The following is a 20,549-nucleotide window of genomic DNA, read 5'->3' on the forward strand; positions in this document are numbered from 1 at the left end:
TGTCTCATGCTTCCATTCCCACCTTGCCAGACAGCAAACTTCCTCTTATCCAAGGGTTCTGAAAGTCAACAGCACTGCCTCTTTGCCATTCTTGAAAGGGGACCCAGATTTTCACAGCCCGGTGGAATGTTTGTCTTCCTTTGAAGCCCTGATTACGAGCTCTTGCTTTTCAAGATAAAGGTATTTAATTTCCTTGGAGTTCACCCACCACCTTTTGTCTAGCAATTGTTCCACGAAGCCTTTGGTAATTCAATCCCCTTGCATGGAGATGTTGGCATCTGTGAGTGGCTAGGAAGATTTCCTTTTATAGGAGCTGAGTGAGAAAATAAACAAATAAAATACGTGGTTTTTGAAAGAAGAAAAGGAAAACAGCTTGAAATGGAGCCTGTTTTTTTTTTGTTGTTGTTGTTGCTGTTGTTCTGTTTTGTTTTTTGTTTTTTGGTAGTCTCCAGTCTTCTACAGCATCTGCCATCTTACATCTGTCTCCTCAGGGTTTGCAGGAAGGTAGCTGGTCACCAAGATCCAGGTGGGAACAGAGAGAAGAGGTTAGAAAGGGAAGGCGGAATGTTGTGGCATGTACAAGAGACAACCCTTCTTGGCCTGGGTGTTTGAGCTGTAATGCTGGATTAAAAGTGGGGTAAGCTTCAGTTCCTTTTCTTTGACATTTTGTGCATTTTAATAGGATAACAAAGCAGAAAAGGATTACATTAGGCCCCGGCGTGTTGTCTGGTACATTTTAATTGAAACCAAAGTGCCGGCAGTTACTGTCAGTTTCAGAGGTCTCCAGGGGGGGATAAAAAGACCACCCTCCTACATCACTTCACCCCCCATCTCTCTGCTTATTCCATAGTCCTCGCACTCCTTTAGACACATGTGAAAGTCCATTGGTGCACTTAAAAATAGAAAGATGACCCAGGTGCTGCTCGGGGATGCAAATCAAGGCTCCTGCTATTTGAGACACAACAGGGGAAGCTCCCATGACTTGACTCCTGGAGGCCATTCAAGACTTCAAGGAAGAGATCTTCTGGGTCACACTGCTCCAGCATGTCTGAGTCTTCTGATCAGGGAGTTAGATGCTGTAGTAAGTGCAATGGCTAATTTGCCAGAGAGAAATGAAGCGAAGGCACCTCCTGTTGTGGACCAGAGCTTCTGGCATGGCCTGTAAGAGAGGTCATGTGGGGATTTTGCTTGGCCAAGAAGGCTTTGAGCATCTCTGGATAATTTGTGTCTAGATTTCAGCCACTGCAGAAGTGGGGGTCCCTGCATGAAGCTGGCACTGCCTGCTATGGCTGGGAAGGTGGCCGACACTGTGGTTGTAGAATGTGCACAGTAGCCTCCACACAACCTTGCTCTGGCACCTTGGTTCTCACTAGTGCTGGCTCTTGTGTCCCCAAGAACACTGCAAAAGCAAGGTAGTATTGGCAGGCTGGTAGGAGCCAGGAGTCTTCTGAGGCACAGTAACCCGGACACGGTGACTCCTCTGATGATTCTCTTTCTCATCTGTTCAGGATTTTTCTCGATGCCAGGGAACACTTGGTCCCCGTGTATATCATGGAGAGGCCTCCCATCCATGCCATTTCATCTTTCCCATCTGCCTCCTTCTCCCCCTCCACTGTCTAACCAGCCTTCATAAACCTCTGTGGAATGGAGAAGGCTTTCCACACTGCAGGACCTTCCAACAACTGTAAAAAAGGACACCTTTATTTCCCCACGAATGAACTTAACTTCTACCTCAGCCTTCAGTTTTCACTCCAGGGCCAAACAGACTTCTCAATTTTGGCTTAAATTCAGGTAAAATTCTCGTCCATTTCTTCCCTCTTGTCCACTGGGTGTACTTTTGGCTTGAGGATGGGAGGGGGCCATGAGGTTTCATAGAAAATGTGTGGACATTTCGTCTTCCATTCATTACACTCAGATTTCCAATAATCTCATCTGGAGCCTAGAGAAACATCAGGCCTTTCATGTTCTCTGCCCTCAGCCCCCATGTGTCTTCTCATGCTGCTACTTATTGTGATATGGCTTATAATTCTGAGATTCCCAAACTCTAAAATGGACAAGAAGTTTTCTTTGTAGCTTTTGCAATCCTCAGCTCATTCTGGGAGTGACACGAGCTATGGATGTCAGCTTGGGGGCAGTCTCCTTTGCAGGGCGGGGCCACAGCCCAGCATGCCCTGGTTCTGCCACCCTTTTATCTGCTTTGCAGACTTGGTGGCTTTGGGCCTTACCTTTGGCTTTGTTTACTCTAACTTCTGCCATCAACTTTAAGATCAATTTCCTTCAGCATGCAGCAAGAAAATGTCTACATTCCCAAATACTTCTCTAGCAAACCCAGACTCTCACCCTTCAGCAGCATTGTGCCTGTTATGAGAATGAAGAACTTGTTTTGGACTATGCTTCTCTCAAGATGATAGCCATCTTTTGGGATCAGAGATGCTCTCTGAATGACCTCTGAGATCACACCCCGGACCAGCTTTTATGGTTCCACAGTAGCTTGCTTTAGAACCTCTGATATCTACAGCCAGCTTTCTCAAACAGGTCCACACACTGAACCAAGGCTTCACCTGTCCCAAAGCAGACCCTGTGCTCCCTTCCCTTCCAAGTCTGGCCTCTATATTCTTCCCTATGGGACTTATTTGCAATACCCTCTTCATACCGTCCTTACCTGCTCAGGATCTGGGCAATTACAAAATCTAGTTTATTATACCCAATCTGGAGTCATGTCCTGATATTTCCCTTAAGGTTTTCTTCCAAAACTAACAGTTAGTCCCCTTGGCACTCACTCTCAGCCTTTCATGGTAGTCTGGCCAGTACCGGGATTGTTTGATAATCTTCCCTGAAACTTCAATGGTCTCCAAGACTGTTTTATTCCTTGGAACAAGCTGACTCATTGTCCCTTGGTATCGCCTGTTGATTGGATGACTAGATGACTAGAAATTAAATGCTTGCAGGCAGACAACAGAACAGACCATCCTGGAAATCTGAGAGTAGGGTGGCACACATTCCAGTGCAGATCAATAATGGTTGGGATGCCCTGGGCCCTTCCTATAACAGAACCCAGTGCTTTCTAGTCTCAGATTCACCTTTCCAGCAACTCTATGGTATTCTTGTTTCTGTACTCATCACCTACACAGAAGTGATCTAGACAGCATTAACCGGAGGCCTATGTTCACAGACTAGCAATGGGTGGAGGAGGGATCCAAATGAGATCTGCCAATGCCCCATGGTCACTAATAGCCATTCCCATGGGTGGCTCTGGCTTTGTGAAGGGACCATCCTATAAAGTGTGTGGTCCTGTTGGCTTCCTCGGAAGGCAGGATTTCTTTTACATTATTTACAGTCAGCCCCCTAGAACCGTATTCCAGACACACGCGGCCTTGCCGGATGGAAGTCCACATACAAACACTTGGAAACACGGTGGCTCTCAACATATTGTGGGGGTAATAATTCATGCCAAAAGAAAGGCAAGTGCCTGCTCTCCTTCATTTTACTCCTTTGCAAAGGGAGAGCATGAGCAGGTAAATCTGTTGCATATTTTACTGAGGCTGCAAGTAGACTGTAAGGGTGACCGTATGATTTATTGTCCAAGTCGGGACACATTGGGAATATGAGCTATCTAAAAATAACGAACAAGCATTTGTGGGGCTCTCTACAAGAAATCCTGGGTAGTCAGGGACACTCTGCACTCCTTATTGCACATATAGTCTGTGGTTCTTTTCCATTCGACCCAATGCAGTATTCATTCTTTCATTCACCATTCATTCATTCATTCATTCATTCATTCATTCATTCACTCATTCAAGAACATATCCTGTGCTGGCCCTGGGAAGACAAGCCCCACCCTTATGAAATCTTCCCTCCAATCAAGGTGGGAAGTGAACAAAAGCAATAAGCAATACTATAAGGTAGCGGTGCAGCCTAGAATGAAAAATAAAATGGGCTCAGGTGGGAGGGAAGGAGTCCTCTCTGAGGGAGCCTGGGGACAGAGCACCGCAGGGAGGGAACAGGTGCTCTGACTCCAGGGTGGACGCAAGCTGGGGAGGCTTGGGGAGCAGAAATAAAAGAGTCTAAGGCAATAGATCACACCAGGCCTTGAGGCTCCAGGGAACCTGAAATTTATTCTGTGATAGGAAGTTGCTAATGGGCTCATGCAGAAGAAATCTGTGGTCTAATTTGCATTTTAAACATGAATCACTCCGGCCACTGTCAAGACACAAGAATGGGGGAAGGAGATCAAGCTGTTGCCACCACACAGGAGGGAAGTGGGAGGACGGATGTGTTGGTTTAAATGAATACTTGACCCTCAGCTGGTGGTGCTCATTGGGGAGGCTAAAGAAATGTGGCCTTCCTGGAAGATGGGCCTTGAGGTTTCAAAGCCGTTGGTCATTCCCAGTTTGCTCTCTCTGCTTGGTGTTTGCCATTCAAGATGTGAGCCCTCAATTTCTGCTCCCGACACCAGGCCTTCATTTGGTCATTTGGTCTATCGCTTTACCACAGCGATAGAAAAGTAACTAACCCAGTGCAGCTGTGGGCCAGGGTGGCAACAATGGCATTGGGATCTGTGAGGTAGATCTGTGTGTGAGGGGACACTGGTGTGTATGGCAGAAAAGACTGCAATACGACCAGTCCCAGGCAGCCCAATCTAGGCTTTGGTGTCCAAGTACCTAGCTACAAGTCATTGCTTAGACTTTGGACAGGAGGACCAGGCCATGTTGGTCCTTGTGAAGACCCAAGTGTGCTTACCTTTGGCTCTGTGATCTTCCTCCTTGGGGCATTTCCCCCCTTCCCACCACTTCCGCTTCAGAATCTCCAGACGGTTGTTCTCCTGAAGCTGGAGGATGGCCAGGTCAAACTCATCCCGGAACACTGAGCCTACAGGGTCAAAGGAAAGCCCAGGGCAGGATGTCAGTGTTCTCCTAGGCACACTGAGCTCCCCTTCCCAGCATATGTCCTGGCCACTCTGTCCACTTAAACCCCAGGAGGGCCACAGACCCAGCCCGTGGCACTTGTCCCCAAGGCCACTCTCCTCTAGTTTCATCTTCTCCACTAAAAGAAGAGCCTTCTGGCTTATACAGGCATCTCAGCTCTTCCACTGTCTGTTCTGTTACATGACTAACAAGGTCATCTTACAACCAAAGACCCCAGCATGGGCCAAGTAATGGCTTCTCTGACATTTGTGTGCCACCTGTCTCTCTGCCTGGCACCCTCACTTTCTAATTTAAATAGAGGGCCTCTCAGAATTCAGAGACCTGCACGACACTCAGGAAATTGGGTGTAGATCCTCCTATTAGCTTCTAGGAAGCCACCACAAACCTCTTAGTAGTTGTCCAACTTCTAATTCACATTTATTCATTTCTTGGGCACCTGTAACTGTTGCAACATTACACGCGACAATCATTTACCATAACCAGCCACCAACCACTGAGAAAAGAGCTAACCATGGCATCCTCTCATCCATCTGCATTCAGAGGCCAGTCACCAGGTGTTCCCAACTCTCATTGCTGAATCCACCAGAGCCTACTTCCCTGTCCGTCACCTGGTTGCCCCTTTTCCATCAAACAGAAGACTTCTTTCTGTTGAGTACAGTTCTCTTTAAATTTTTCCAATAGATTGCATTCAAGGAGCTTTGGTTCTAGAATTCAGGTTTACTCACAAAAACAGGATTAAATGAACTCAGGTAAAGCTCAATGCCTTACAACAGCCTGCAATCATTAAGAAAAAGCAGCCAAGAGACTTGGAAAACAATTCAGTTGCCCAGTTTGCTTTCCCAAGCATCACAAAGATCCTGTGTGGACAGGCACCTCTGAGAACGCCTATGACGTTGGATATAGGAGGAAGCCTGGACCAATCAATGGGGGCTTTTCACAAATTTAATGTGTATAGGAAATCATCTGAATATTCTGTTAACTAGATGTTCTGATCCAGCGTGTTTGGGGCAGGGCCTGAGATTCTGCTTTTCTGACAAGCTCTAAGGCAATACCCAGGCTGCTGGGCCATAGACTGCCCAACTGTACGGTAGGGTCCTCCCTTCTTTAGGCACAATGATGCTGAGTGAACACATGATGAATCTGCGGCTTTGAATGTGTTTCTGTCATGGCCATCCATGCACAGTCATCTGTATAACAGGTGTGCAATATACACCTTAGTGAACGAGTACATCAAGTTTGCCCTGCAGATGTGGACAGATATTAGGCTAATACCATCGAGACTTAGAGACAACATTTCACTGCGGCAAGGCACTTCCACCCAAACTCTGTGTACCGAGGGCTGCGCTGAAGGCTCTTCTGTGGGCTCCCTGCTGGCTTTCTCAGCTCCAGAGCCATCTGACTCAGTTTCCATCTTTCCTTACCGTTTCTCTTCATTTCCCTGGGCCCAATCATATCGCTCATTCTGTACTGACTCTTCTCCCTCTCACTGCAAGAATGGCAAGCAGGTATAACCTCAGACGATCGAAATCTTGCCTCATCAGTGGGTTACAGAAGGTTCCTCCCAGCCTCACTTAAGAACACAGGCCTCTGTGCAGCCCACCTCCACCCACCTATCCAGTCCTATCCAGCTGAGGTCTCATCTGGAAAGTACTGCATTTGGAGATAAGTATCTTAGGCTTGTCTTTCTGGTTTATGACCTTGGACAAGTAGCCTAACTGCTCTAAATCTCCATTGTATTCTCTGCAGCATGACCATAACCAAATCTACCTCTCACACAGCACAATTAATGAGATAACACCTAGAACAATATCATGGCAAGTGCAGGACAAAGGACTTTCTCTCCATTTTTTTCCTTGCTTAGCAATGAAATTTTCTAAAACTGGTCTCTTTTCCCTCAACTATATATGGCCAAGTTCCCAGTGAAAGGAAGCATTTGACATTTAGGTTAAATTTATCGAGTCACTAGAGCATTACCAAGGTGCACCCCAAGTTCATTTCATGATCTACCCCAACATTTTGAAAGAAAATGTCAGCTAATGCCTTTCCCAAAGAAGTCCATACTCTGTAGTGTTAGTGTGCACTGATAAAACATAACAGCAAGCAGAGCCTCTGTAGGCTTGCCGGGCACAGAGGGAAGCCTCCAGTTTACAGCTGCTGGTGTCAGAACTGACTGACTCAGGGATGACTTTCATCATGGCCTATGTTCATTTGCTGTTTCTCAATCAGAGTTTTAAAAGGAATTTGCTTTTACCAAAAAACACTGGGAACTATAGGAAAAATGAGAAAGACACTAACATTCCCCAAGGAAGGCTAAGTATGAGATACCTAGAGAAGGCACCAGATAAGCTACAGGAATAACCCTCACAGTGACTCATGAGTGGATATGGGCAACTTAATTCTATTACTTGGCTAACCGAGGTTGGGAGAGTTAAAGCACCTATCTAAGGCACCATGGCCAGGTGTCCCTGACTCCAAGTCCATGCTCATTATATGCCAAGCTGTAAATGAATTCTGTAGTTTATAACACTTCCAGTCAGGGAAAGATCAATCGAGGGTGTGAAATCTGACTACAAGATCTGCATGCTAGAGATCAGAGCTCACACACGGTCTAATGTCTCTACTTCTTGATTCTTCTGCCTGCCACGTTATTCAGGAACACCCTTACACCAGGACAGTGGCCCACATCAAATCACCCAGAGGTTGTGTTTAGGTCCCTCACAATCACAACAGCTAAACACAGCTCCTTATTTTCTGGTAGTGGAGTGATCAGCAAAGTGAATGTCCTCTAAAAAGCACAGCTGTGGCACCATTTTAGAAGCCAAACAACTTATTCTCCTATAACAAAACCAGATGGCACCCAATAAATGTATTGTGCACCAGTGCCCATTCTCCATGACCCATATCAAGTAGGAATAGACAGAGCAGTGAAATCTACATAGAATTTGAAAGCCACCATGTGTAATCTTGTCAATAAACTACAAAGAACAAGATGTGTTCATCTCCGTGCTTCTACCTCGTCCTTCCCGCTGTTAGTAGACATTCATCACCAGAGAAATGGCCAAGGTGCCAAAAACCAAGAGACAAGAACAAGGTCTAAAGCATCCGCTAGGACGTTAATACTCTTCAATAACTAGAATTATCCTTGAATGGTGAATGGATGAAATGGCCAGTCAATTAGTTCCTTAATTACTGACTAGGGAGCTGGAGAGATGGCAGAGTCAGTAAAGGACTTGTACAAACATGAGGATCTGAATTCAGATCTTCAACACCCAAGTAAAAAGCAAGGCGTGGTGGTACTCTTGGTGATGAGGAGGCAGAGACAGGGGGATCACTGGGATTAGACTAGCCAAAACAGTGAGCATCAGATTCAGTGAGACATCCTGTTCCAAAAATTAAGATGGAGAGTAATTGAGGAAGACATCCATTGCCAACCTCCGGCCTTCACATGTGTGCATGTACATACACTCTCTCTCTCCGTGTCACACACACACACACACACACACACACACACACACACACACACACACACACTGCTGCTTAGAGGCACACATATTTGATTTTTTTTTTTTTTAACCATAGGATAGCCTACCTAAATTCACTCTCAGCCCTGTTGGTTCAGAAAAACAGGGATTAATGGATTCCAGACTACATTCAGTGGTTTGGACTACCCTGACCCTGCCTAGAGAAAGCTATACCCAAAGGCTGTTCCTCTCCTGCATACCGACTGGCATGCCAATCCCATAGCCCTTGGTGTCCAGCAGGCCCCCAATCTGAGTGAGGTTGCAGTTTCGCTGCCGATAGTACTCATTCATGGTGGACTCCAGCAGGAAGGCGTAGTTGGAATTCAACACCCTGGCAATTCCCTCCTCCGTGCTCTTCACAAACACACTCGGCTGCTTGGAATACATATAATTCCACATGCGTTGGTAGGTCTGGTAACGGGAATTCTGGGGAAAATATCAGAAAGAATCAGGGTTGGGAAATGAGAACAGAAATGTTGGCTTACAGAGGGAGGGAATTAAAGCCTTCTGCTGCTGTACCCCATACCACAGCCAAGCACCCTCCCCTTCTTACTGTCTCAGCTCAAGAGGGTCACTGCCTTTGCATCATAGAGGAGGGTATTTAATAGGAGGTGAGGAAGGGACCTGAGGTACTTTGAGTCCTGTGGACTGGGTTGATCACTGGCTTTGTCTCATCTCCCTCCAGGGTTCCCCCAGCACCAACTTCTACATACCAGCAGAATTGAAATTCTGGTCATGTCCCTTCACTGTCCCTCAGTTAGAGGCAGTGCACTCAGGTTCATTCAAGACTAATAAAGAGACACCCCCGAAGAAGCAGTAAAGCTGTTTCTACCCATCCTAGGCTAATGTATCAACTACACAACCCAGGGCTGCCTTCTGTTCTACAAATAATAACAAGACAGAATTCTGGGGGTCGATCCAAACTCTATTTGTACAAAGCCTCCTTCCCCTGTCCCCATGCCAATAGGCTCCGAGACGCCTATTGAAAACGGACCAAAGGTCTTGGGCTTATCTCATGTGAAAACCAGCTTCTTGGATTTTAGGTTGGTTAGACACCTGTGAGCCCCAGGGGAAATTTGCTTCCCTGGAGCTCTTGAAGTATATGAAAACTGCTATTCTGTGCGGCCTGCCTCTGTCAGCCTTGGTGATCAATCAGCTTGGCTGTCAGTGAACACTACACTGTGGCAGGGCCTTCTCCTGAGCCTTACAAGGCAATATCCCAAAGAACCCAAGAGTGCCTGCACCTGGAAACGCATTAGTCTAGGAGAAATGACTCCAGGTCATCTTCATTTAGTGTTCTTTAATTGTCGGTCATGTGCACATTATTTTCATTAGTGTGAGCATGTGCACATGTATGTGTTTATGTTTGTACATATGTGTGTGTACAGGTAGATTTGAGATGTCTTCCTTTACTACTCTCTACCATGTGTTTTTGAGGCAGGGGTCTCTTCGATGGGTCTGGGTCTCACTGATGGCTATACTCCAGGCTAATAACCTCTGGCTACTGTTTGTCTCTACCTGTACCCCACCCTCAGCACTGGGTTACAGGTGTCATGGCCACACCCAGCTTTTTAGGTGGATTGTGGGGATCCAAACCCAGATTTTTCATGCTTGCAAAGCAAGCATTTTACCCAGGGAGTCACCCCAGCCCCATGTTATTTTAATCTTGTTTTGTCTAAGTACCAACTATAAAATCTAACTCACTTTGTAAAATTTAAATGGGCATATCAGCTCCATTCTATGCTGCAATGTAAACAAGACCACAAGTTTGATTCACAGCCTATAATGCAATCAAACAAACACGAGACTATTATAAATTTAGAAGGTTCCATCACATTCGTTCTAAAATCATCTCAAGTACTAACAGCTGCTCAGACACACACAACAATTTGGGATAGGCTGATATTCATACAAAATCCTCCTGGGACCTCATTCTGGGGAAAACTGAGCCCCAGGAAGACCTCTAAGGTAGATGTTCAAAAGATGAAATGAGCAGAGACATTCTGATCTCTAGTGTGCCCGTTTCTCCACTTCCTCCTGCCCTCCCCCGTCCCCAGGCTGGTGAGCAGTCACATAGTGTTTACTTGGAAGAAAGTCATGCTGGAACCTCCATGAATCGTGCCGTACTCAATGGCGGTCTGATCAGCCAGGTCATCCACTGACTCAATGGGCACTTCCATGCGCTGCACAGTCAGGAAGGCTGCCAGGTTGGCCGTGTAGGATGAAATGATGATCAGCGTGAATGCCCACCTAGGCGGGAAGAGACCGGGAAGGCATCATTGCCAGGCCACTCCCAGGAGCCCTGGGCCCCTGAGCCCAATCAGTCTATGACCCAGGAGAAAGCAAGTGTCTTTCTTAGAAAGAGATCTCGGCTCTGTGTGGGGAGGGAAACAATGCGGGACACATGATGTCAGGAGACATGGACCGAGTTTGTGAGTGTTGCCTGGAAGATGACAACTGGTTGTGGTCCCCGCCCCCCTTGTTTCTGAAAGGTAATTTCTTGTTGCTATTCAAAAGATGGACAGTCCATGCACACCAGAGTCTGGGGACTCCAGGAGATGAGCCAGTGAAAGAGGGAAGGGCGTTGTGCAGAGCTGGAGCAGGCTCAGCTCCCCTGCCTCCTCATGCTCAAGACAGTCTCCAGCTGCCTATCACCCTGTGCAGAGTACCAAACATGAGAGACATCCACTACCTCAGCTAATCCCCACAACTCAGGGAAGCAACCCCACTCTCTCCAATTGCTGCAGGAAAGCAAAGAGAGGCTCTGGGAAGTAGCTTGATAAATACCGACACAGTCACACAGAGCCAGTTCTCCGACAATAACAGCAGAAAGTCTTTAGTGAAGATGAACTTGTGAAAGGCATCTTTGGACGGCTGAAAGTTGAAATTGGAAATTACCCTGACAAAGGGCAAGCTGCTTCAGACTTTAAAGAGTGTCCTATTGAGTCGCTAGAATTCATTTGGAATTTGAATAATTCTGCAATGCGGGCAGCATATATGCCAAATAGCAAGTGTGTTCACTCTGGTAGGTTAAGCAAGATTTTCCCATCTGCTCATTAGGCTGCATCTACATCGTTACTGCCTTGTGTGTAAGGGGCTCAGTCACAGATCTCAGGATCAGGTGGAGAATCAACAGTTCCAAGCCTGTGGTGTCTGAATTCACAAGGCTTTATCCTGTATGCAGATACTGCTGTGCTAATGCATCGCATTTGTCATGGGACTCAGCAGCTGGTAGCTGCCAGGTGGATGTCTGAGACCACGAAATTCCATTGTCGCCTTTGTAAGGTTACCAAGAACTCCAGCCGGGTGCCTTCCTAGCGACACACAATAGGGCCATCCACCAACTCAATGGACTTTTATATGCTTGACCACCAGGGAGGTGGACTGTTTGTTTGTTTGTTGTTATTATTCTGGTCACGCCCCACCAATGAGATATCCAGGAAAGCCCTGGTCTTTTCTGGCCTTCTTTCTCTAATGAATGGGTCTAACAACAGCTGCTCTGTCTGGGGGCTGGTAACAGTAAATGAGTACTATGTCATCTGTGATCAGCAGTCTAGGAATAACTAGATGAAGACAAGATGCAGAGAAATGTGGAGAGGCCTCCAGGCTGCCTAGGGGATAAAAATCATCTGGTCACCTCCCTGCTGCTTTCTCTAGTAGTGACCACTAAGTGACAGTTTTCCCTCCCAGGTTCAGGACACACTCTCTTCGGCGCTTTTCACAGCTGGAGATTGTTTCCTGTGACCATCCATCCCTAGGGCAAGCCCGAGTTTGGCAGCAGCCTGATGAGAAGCAGGGTTAATGTACCCTGAATGTAGACATGGCCTCTGAGCTGTCTGGGAGCTTCTCTCAGGCTCATAGCCACACTCTGGTGCCTGTTCTTTCCTGGGTGGCATGTGGCTATTAGGGCCACGGTCGTAAGGGCAAGGAGTCAGTCAGCTCAAGTAACCCAGTGCAGGCCGAGCTATCTCAAGGCATTGGTGGGTCTGTGCCCTTGTATCAAAGGGCATTAGCCGTTGTAAAGCTGGCACTCTTCTGAGTGAGGTGATATGTTCTGTCACTTGCTCTGGTTGGGAGACCAAAGCAGGTCATGGCAGTCCTGTCTTCCGGTCCCCCACTCTCCCAGGGGACTAACTAAACCTTGAGTTTAATATCTAAGAACTCAAGAGGCAGAGAGACTTGCCAATAACGATGGACATGGGCTAGTAAGGGTCTTTCATGGCAGCTCCTCTTTGTGGCTGAGTTCCCTTCCCAGCATGCCTTGGAACACTGTGGCTCAGTCATCTGGGGCTTGCTATTTAGAGCAACACCCTGTAGGATGTGGGCTTCTAAAACTCTCTGGAGGAAGGCTTTCCTTGGGTGCCATAGGGGATTCAACGGTAGATGAAAAAGGTAAAGAACAATGGCCCAGAGACATGGTGGCAAAGAACACCCTTTAGAAGGAAAACCCACAGAAATGAAATGAACACCCTTGGGTACTCCTCTTCCAAGGTTTCTCTAGACTTCAAGGGATTGCCTCTGCTGAGACAATCTTCTCTCCTTGGAGACACCAAGCCCAATTCTGCCTGTTTTCTGCAATACATGGTAACAGGCAAGCATCTTACCCAAGTGGCTTAAATCCAGCCATATTTAGTATTAATTAGTGACAGTGAAACCTCTAGGTAGAAAAGGGTGTCCTTGTCCCAGCTACTAGCCCCAGCTCTAGAAGCAACTCTGGTACCCGTGTCTAGACCAACTGTGTGACCTAGGTACTTGTAATCAACAGTAGAAATACCTCGTCTCCTTTTCCTCTGGTTTAAATAAGCTGAGGAGGAGGCGGGGACCCAGGCTGGAGGTTCCAGAAGCTGCAGCAGTCAAATTTATTATAGCTTGCAGAGAGAGGACCGACCAACCGACCGACCGATACTTGTATCTTGTACATTTGCCTCTTTTGGCTGCATACGTTCTTCATTTCCCCACAAGAGTCTAATACAAACGACTGGTTTGTATATAGATGCTGCATGTTTTCAAAGAGCTTTCCTAAGGTTCAATCATTTGTCCATCAAGAGTTTGCCCATATCTCTTGAGAGAGACAGGCCAACCCCACAGAGCCAGGAACAAGGCGACAGAAGCTGAGAACAGAGTAGGGGCCTTCTTCTTCAGGGACTTTCCTGCAGGACCCCATTTGCATAAATCTGCATATGCTTTCTCTTGGCCCAGCTACTCAATCTCAGTCATTTTTCAGGTCAAGAGGCCTTGTTTTTGTTTTTGTTTGTTTGTTTTGGTTTTTGTTTGTTTTGGTTTTTGCTGTGGACCATCAAAGCTATTTCCTTTGTTCTTTTTCCTTCTTAGTCTTGGCTCTTCTCTGTACCGAGACCCCAGAAGCAGGGCTAAGTGCTAGAAGATAGTAGGTAGTACTGGACTTCTTCACCTTGTACCCTCCCTCCCACATTGCCCACCACCTGGTTCCTTGCTAAGGTCTGTCTGGCAAGGCAGATCTTCCTGGTTGCTCCCCTTGCCATTAGAAAGGGTAGGTCTGTTTGGAACTCATCTCTAGTCCCTATTTCAGTCTAGTCCCCCAGAGCTCTGGGTCTGCCGCAGGGCCTTACCAGACGCCACTGACACAGCGGGTAGACAAGGCACGGGGGGCGATGGTAGAGCCTTGCTGCATGAAGCCTCCCACTGGAAACCAGAGGCTGTTGCCTAGGGAGTACTGGTTGACCAGGAGGTTACACCGGCCCTGCGCACAAGGATGTGGACTGTACCACTCATAGGGAGTTAACCTGCAGGAGAGAAGACCACATTCCAGTGGTGAGGAGGGGGGCACAGGTCATACTCCCGGCTGTACCTGTATGATGGGGTCAGCTACTTCCCTTCACTGTACTTGGATTCTTGGGTTTCTTTCTCCTATGTAAGGGGGTGGGAGAGGCTGGACCAGATTTGGCTTCTCCAACTCTTTATTCAATCATTCAAATAAATACTTTTCTCCCCTAAGTAAACTCAGATGCCCAACTCCAGTATTCAAAATGACTCAAAAGTGGTGCCTTTGACAGAAAGTTGGGAGCATCAGGGTAGGGGCCCTGGAAGGGTCCTTGCTCTTTCATGGTGAATTCCTAAGGAGACCAGGGAAAGACCTCAAGGTCCGATAGGGCTATGACTTAAAAATCCCTTACCCTACCTAGTTCTATAGTTCTCAAACCTTGGGCTACATCAGAATTGCCAGGAAGGCTTGTTTTTTTTTTTGTTGTTGTTGTTGTTTTGTTTTGTTTTTTTTTAAGGCCCTGTCCAACAAGCCTGTGAATTATATAAGGGCTAAGACCCTGTAAGGTCCCAAGTGATGTGGATGATACCAGTTCAGCACCCACAGTGATAGTCATTGACTCCTGCTTCACAGAGGAAGTTTCCTAGATCCCAGCCTTAGAGATGCAGAGGTACAAGGACCAGGAGATTCAAATACTAGTACTCCCCTTGTCTCCTTGCTGTGAGGTGGCTTGGGGATGGCTGCCTGGAGTTTCATTTTCCCATTTGAAAGTCTCACCCAGAAGTACAGCATATGAGAGAAAAGCAAGTACAACCTGTCTGGATGAAGAGGCATAGGGGCTAGAGAGTTCTCACTGCCCACATGTATCTGACAGCTCCCAGGACCTTTGCACTCCGTGGAACCCATTTGCAAACCACTGCCTTAGAGCAGAATATCCCAGGCTTGCATAGCACACAAATACGCAGTCTTACGATTAGCCCTTTAATACCTTTTCTATTTTCATTCTTTGAGATGGGTTCTCACTCTAGCCCAGGCTGGCCTGGAACTCACTAGCTAGACCAAGCTAGCCTCCGACTCACGGCAGTCCTTCTGCCTCAGCCTCTTCCCATGGTAGACTAACACATTTTTCTCATGGTGTCATTTTTTGCTAATGCAAGATTTGGGACAATGCGTGGGTGTGGTGACCACAGAGGAGGATACAGAGCTCATCAGGGCAGCTGGAGGTGAGTCAGGCTTGTGTTAACAAAACCTTCACCATAACCAAGCCCTAAGACCCTTTTTTGGTGCCTTAGAGGTGACTTGAGAGCTGTGCGGGCTCCACCAGAACCAACTATCCAGGCATGCAGGCTCAGCCACAAGGGGCCCAAAGAGAACTGCAGAGCCTGGATCTCACAGACTGCTTCCTAAACACAGCAGCAGACAGCACTGTGAAGTGCAGAGCGGAAGTGTCAGACTGCATGTGAGCTCCGGCACCTCGCCAGCTGTCACTGACAACAGATACTTCACAGTGGCGATGCCTATGGGGTCCAGAGGGGTGGGTGGCATATGAGGAGCAAACTCAGTGTCTTTGAAGACCACGAGGTAGTTACAAAGGCCATTTGCTATTGTCGGGCTGGATCTTGTGGGTCCTGGGTGAATTTCTTGGGTTGGGCTTTGGTCATTACAAGAAGAGGCACACTGGGGACCTGTAAGGCTCAGTACATTCCTGCTGTCCCCCCTAAGTGGAAAGAGCATGGGCTCCCCAATGCATAGAAGGGACTTGGGAAGTTCCCCCTCATAGAGACAGAGTGTGGACAAAAGGATCATCTGGCCCCAGTGCTGTGGCCTGGAGACAAAGAGAAGTCACTGGCAACAACGTCTCTGGCAGGTTTCTAGCTCAGTCTGAGCTCCATCCCTACACAACAGTCTGCTATGGTGCACTGAAGGTTGAGCTGGTGGTAGGGACTTGAGTGGGTAGAAGGTGAACTGTCCTGAAGCCCAGGCTACCTTAGCTCAGGGGCAAACAAACCCTTCTATGTACATTCTTGGGAATTTTCAGCCTAGGGATACCCTAGAGTTCTTCCATATGGCCAGAAACAGTGCCTGACTTCTGGGGACAAGGGAAAGCTATGCTCTCTAGCCCCAATCCTGACCATTTCTCCTAATCTAATACCACACATCAATGTTCCCTCTTGTTGCCTGCTAATCTCTGTGGTTCTTGTTCAACAAGACAGATGTGTTTTCAGAGGCAGAGCCAGCCTCTGCAGAGGCAGCATTCTCCTTGGCCTGTGTCACTGTGGCCTCTGGTCCCCCGCCCCCTTCCTCACCCCCTCTGTCTGGATTTGCAGGCTCCATTTCTTGTCTTTCAGCACTTTATGGCAGATCCTGGCAAAGATAGATGCCACAGTAGCCAAATGCCCCATGCTTGATTAGAGTCATCTTCCTGTTACCCCCTCTCTTTCCTAAGTTGCCTACCCAAATTGGGGGGTTGGCTAGGAGGATGCAGGAGGCCAGAATACAGAAGCAAACCCAGACGAGCAAGCCTGTCTGCACTGCGCATGGTAGGGAACACATGCATGGACAGATGGATGGGTAGTGTGAGGTTGACAGCTGGGCAGAGAGCATTTCAGGCCCCCAGTCCCTCTCTCAGCTCTATTTGGCACCAAGGTCTTCTAAACCATCCTCTCCTCCTCCCACCCCCACCCCATGCAGTTCCCAGAGTGGACACGAGGTGGCGGTGTGAGGACAGGGAAGGGAAGGGAAGAGTACCGAGCCACAAGGAAGAGGACACAGCTGACGGCCAGATAAGCTAGAAGCATGAAGAGCCATACTCCTGGAGAAAAGGGGTCCAGAAAGGAGAAATAGCCCGGTCTGCGTCCCTGAAAATGGAGATGAAAATAAGATTCACTATATACAGTCAGTCAAAATGGCTTTGGACAGGGCAGGGCATGAGCACCGGTTTGGGCCAACACTCTTTGGTTTCTGGGCTCTGGGTGATTCCAATGACACCAGGGAGGATGGCGGAGCAGGGACTGTCCTTGAACACTAGATCTCTCAGAAGAAACTAAGTAGCAGTGTGGGCATATCTCTTCCTGGGATGAGGGGCCTCTGTACTGAGCAAATCTGCCAGCCCATGATGCCTGCGATGCACTGACACATATTCTCAGGGTTGTGTGGATGAGCTGAGGAGAACCTCTGAGTTGTTGCTGCTGTGCCAGGGTCTTCCCTGAGTACCCCACTTTAATGTCTGCATCTTTCTCCTTAGCCTGTGAATGCAGCAGGCATCCTTGGCTTTTTACTCTGCACAGTGTTCTCACGGACAGTGGGGACACGTGTGTAAATTTTGATACAGTCTTGCTGGTTCATTTAACGAGTGAAGAAATCAAAGTCCAGGAGATGCACCCAAAGTCACACAGTGGTAAATGGAAGGCTTAGAGACACATCTTCTAACTCAAAGTCACTGTCCTGTCCCCTTACACCATGATATACTACTACTTCAGAGGTTGGATCCAGGAGGGGAAAGAGATGCCAAGTTCCCACCATGTCTCACAAGAAAGCAGAATAGAACGTGAAAGACAGTGTCACCATGTCTGCTCTGTGGTCCTGGGCAAGTCTCAAATCCTGTCTGGCCTCAGCTAGAGCTGGGCCAGATCAGACCAGTTCTCCAAAGGCCTATGAACCACATGAAGCCACAGGCTTGCTTCATTACCCTATGGGGTTTCATTTTATACTAGTTGTCAGCATTAAAGGATGAACAGATTTCACACACACACACACACACACACACACACACACACACACACATCCCTACATTCCTAGCTTTCTAAAGGAAATAAACACCCTAGATCAGTTTTTCTCATCTTGTGGGTCATGACCCCTTCAAGGGTTGACCGGCCCTTTCACAGGGGTCACCTAAAACCATCAGAAAATACAGATATTTACATTATGAGTCATAATAGTAGCAAAATTATAGTTATGAAGTGGCAATGAAATAATTTTATGGTTGATGGTCACTGCGACATGAGGACCTGTATTAAAGGGTCTCAGCATTAGGAAGGTCGCAAACCACTGGTCTAGGTGATCTGACGGCACGGGAGCTGAGCAGTGGCTGCTGCAGCAGATAGAGTGTGCCCTTTCCAACCCTGTTCCCATGTCAGCTTTGCTTCTTTCATATACTATGAAACCGCTGGGCCAGGTGATGTCTAGGGGCCATTCAAAATAGAAATGCTGTGATTGTATGATCCAGGAATCGAGGAAGTCTGGGGATGGAAGTAGAAGTCAGTATTACCTTCAGCCATTCTATGAAGAGTTCTGCTTTCACACTTAAGAATCTATCAGTCATAATACCACCTATTATCTGAATCCAGCATCCAGGTATATCATAGTTACTTGGGGGTCCCAGGAAAACAAATGAAAAACATCTATGTCAATACTGGCTAAACTCAACCAGGTCTCTGAGTTGGCACTAGCCACAGGAAGCTAAGCAGCTCCCAGTAACAGTGTCTGCCCCTACTTCTGTTCTGAGTGATCCCGTGGTGCCTTCATAGCCCTATTCCCCAGTGACATCAGCTTTTCTGGGTGGCTTCCCATTCCCTCTCAGAGAGCCAGGAGGGATATCCTCAATTCCCCCAGGGAAGAATTTTACTTTCCGTTGGGGGACTACGTCACATAGAGTATGCCAGTGGTTCACCACCTGCCGGCACACAGAACACTTGATCAGGCTGATTGGGAAAATGAGCCTGTATGAGAGACAAAGGCCAGTAACTGAGGGAAGGGAGTTGGAGGTGGAGGAGGGCAGGACAGAGACCAGACCATGTGAGTGTGTTTGGTCCCATCATTACATAAATCCTCTAACAAGAAACAAGGGTTCAGGGGCAGCAGAATCTGGGTCCCTAGCTGCTCATTCCAATGACTGTCTTCTGAGCAGCCAGTGGCAGATGGAGAAAGACACAGAGCGTGAAGAAGGCACAGAGATGATGAAGGACTCAAAAGGGACCAGCTCGCCTAGACTTCTGCTGCAACAATCACTAGCTTGGTCCGCTCTCAGGGTCCCTCTTGATGCCAGACTGCCTTTGAATAAAAGTATGTGAATTCTGTGCGACATGCCAGGACTGTTTCACTCTGTGTCTTTCAACAGAGAGACAGCCAGGAGAGGAGGAAAAAAATCTTTTACTGCTGCTTTCTGAACCTGAAGCCCTATTGGATGCTCCATGCTAGAAATCTATACCTGATTCTATCACAAGGAGTGAACCCGAGGAAGACTATTTAAAGCTGCCATATTCGGTTAGGGGCAATAAGAAATGATGCACAGCCATGAGAAAAACTCCCAGAGACTTGGGTTATAAGACGTAGGACATTCCACAAACAAACAAGATGGCCTCACTAGAAAGCTATCAGTCACAGTGGCAGGACAATGCCTGATTCCACTGATGATTGACTGACAGCAGCCAGAAGAGCAGGGCCTGGGCATTCATTTGAGATCTGGGTCTGGGCTTAGACTGAGTCCCGCTGTTGACATGAAATGACAGCAAAAGAAGTATGTTCCTTGCAAGATTCCAAATGCCAACCACTTTCCCTATGTGCATGTTCTAGACTGCTTTCTTCCCAAGGAACACCCTAGTTCCCGGGACTTGGAGCAAATCATGGTCACAGGCCATAGGCATCTCTTCTGAATATCAGCTTTTCCTGAACCCAAAAGATGTGTGATAGTGACAGCTCTTCTTCTGAAAGCCTCAGTACTTCCCTGGTTCTTGATTTCAATCCCCAATGTTCCATGCTGACAGATGGAAGAACCGAGACCCAGGGAAGCTAAATGCCTCACTCAAATCACTGGTGATGGCTTCAGTTTCCCTGGTACTCACTCATCAAGCTGTGCCACCGGCACGCTGTACTACTCCATTCTCCTGGCAGCTGTACCAAGTCTTGTTCGACTCTTTAATTTTTGCAACTCGCTCCAATAAACTCCCTAATTAATCCCAGGCCTTCTACCCAATGCCAAGAGAATCCCAATTTACTCAATCCTACCCATTTAAAATACTCATAAATGTTATTTATCTGTCGTCATCACCATTTATTGTGACTCTGTTGTTTTATTGGCATTTGTATTGATTTATATAATCAATATAACTGCTGACTACAAGTGAGGCCAGTTCCTTTTGGGGAATGCTACCATTCTGAATGAAGATAAGTGGTGCTTTACATATCTCTCTCTCTACATAGCCGTAGACATAGATCTGTGCCTCAGAGGTCAAGGACAGGCCAAGTCCTACTGATGGGATTGAAAATTAGAAGCAGTTGCTTTGGCTTTTGGACACACTTCAATCAGACCCCACCAGAGTTTGCATCTTTGGTGCTCTCTGGTGATGAGAGCACCCTAAAGGATTG

General features: G+C 47.4%; 1 protein-coding gene across 2 annotated transcripts in view; it reads right to left on the reverse strand.

Annotated features, from left to right (window-relative positions):
* The window catches only part of Grik4 (glutamate ionotropic receptor kainate type subunit 4), a 305,772-nt gene that overhangs the window by 11,873 nt on the left and 273,350 nt on the right, over positions 1-20,549 (reverse strand). For both annotated transcript variants that reach the window (XM_036193270.1, XM_036193271.1), the window contains 5 exons: positions 16,935-17,044; positions 14,035-14,208; positions 10,531-10,696; positions 8,647-8,872; positions 4,741-4,869 (listed from right to left, as the gene is read on the reverse strand). In XM_036193270.1, coding sequence (XP_036049163.1) covers positions 4,741-4,869; positions 8,647-8,872; positions 10,531-10,696; positions 14,035-14,208; positions 16,935-17,044 — 805 coding nt within the window. The remainder of the gene's footprint in view (positions 1-4,740; positions 4,870-8,646; positions 8,873-10,530; positions 10,697-14,034; positions 14,209-16,934; positions 17,045-20,549) is intronic.

Source organism: Onychomys torridus, chromosome 7, assembly GCF_903995425.1.
Source record: "Onychomys torridus chromosome 7, mOncTor1.1, whole genome shotgun sequence".
Classification (NCBI taxonomy): Eukaryota; Metazoa; Chordata; class Mammalia; order Rodentia; family Cricetidae; genus Onychomys; species Onychomys torridus.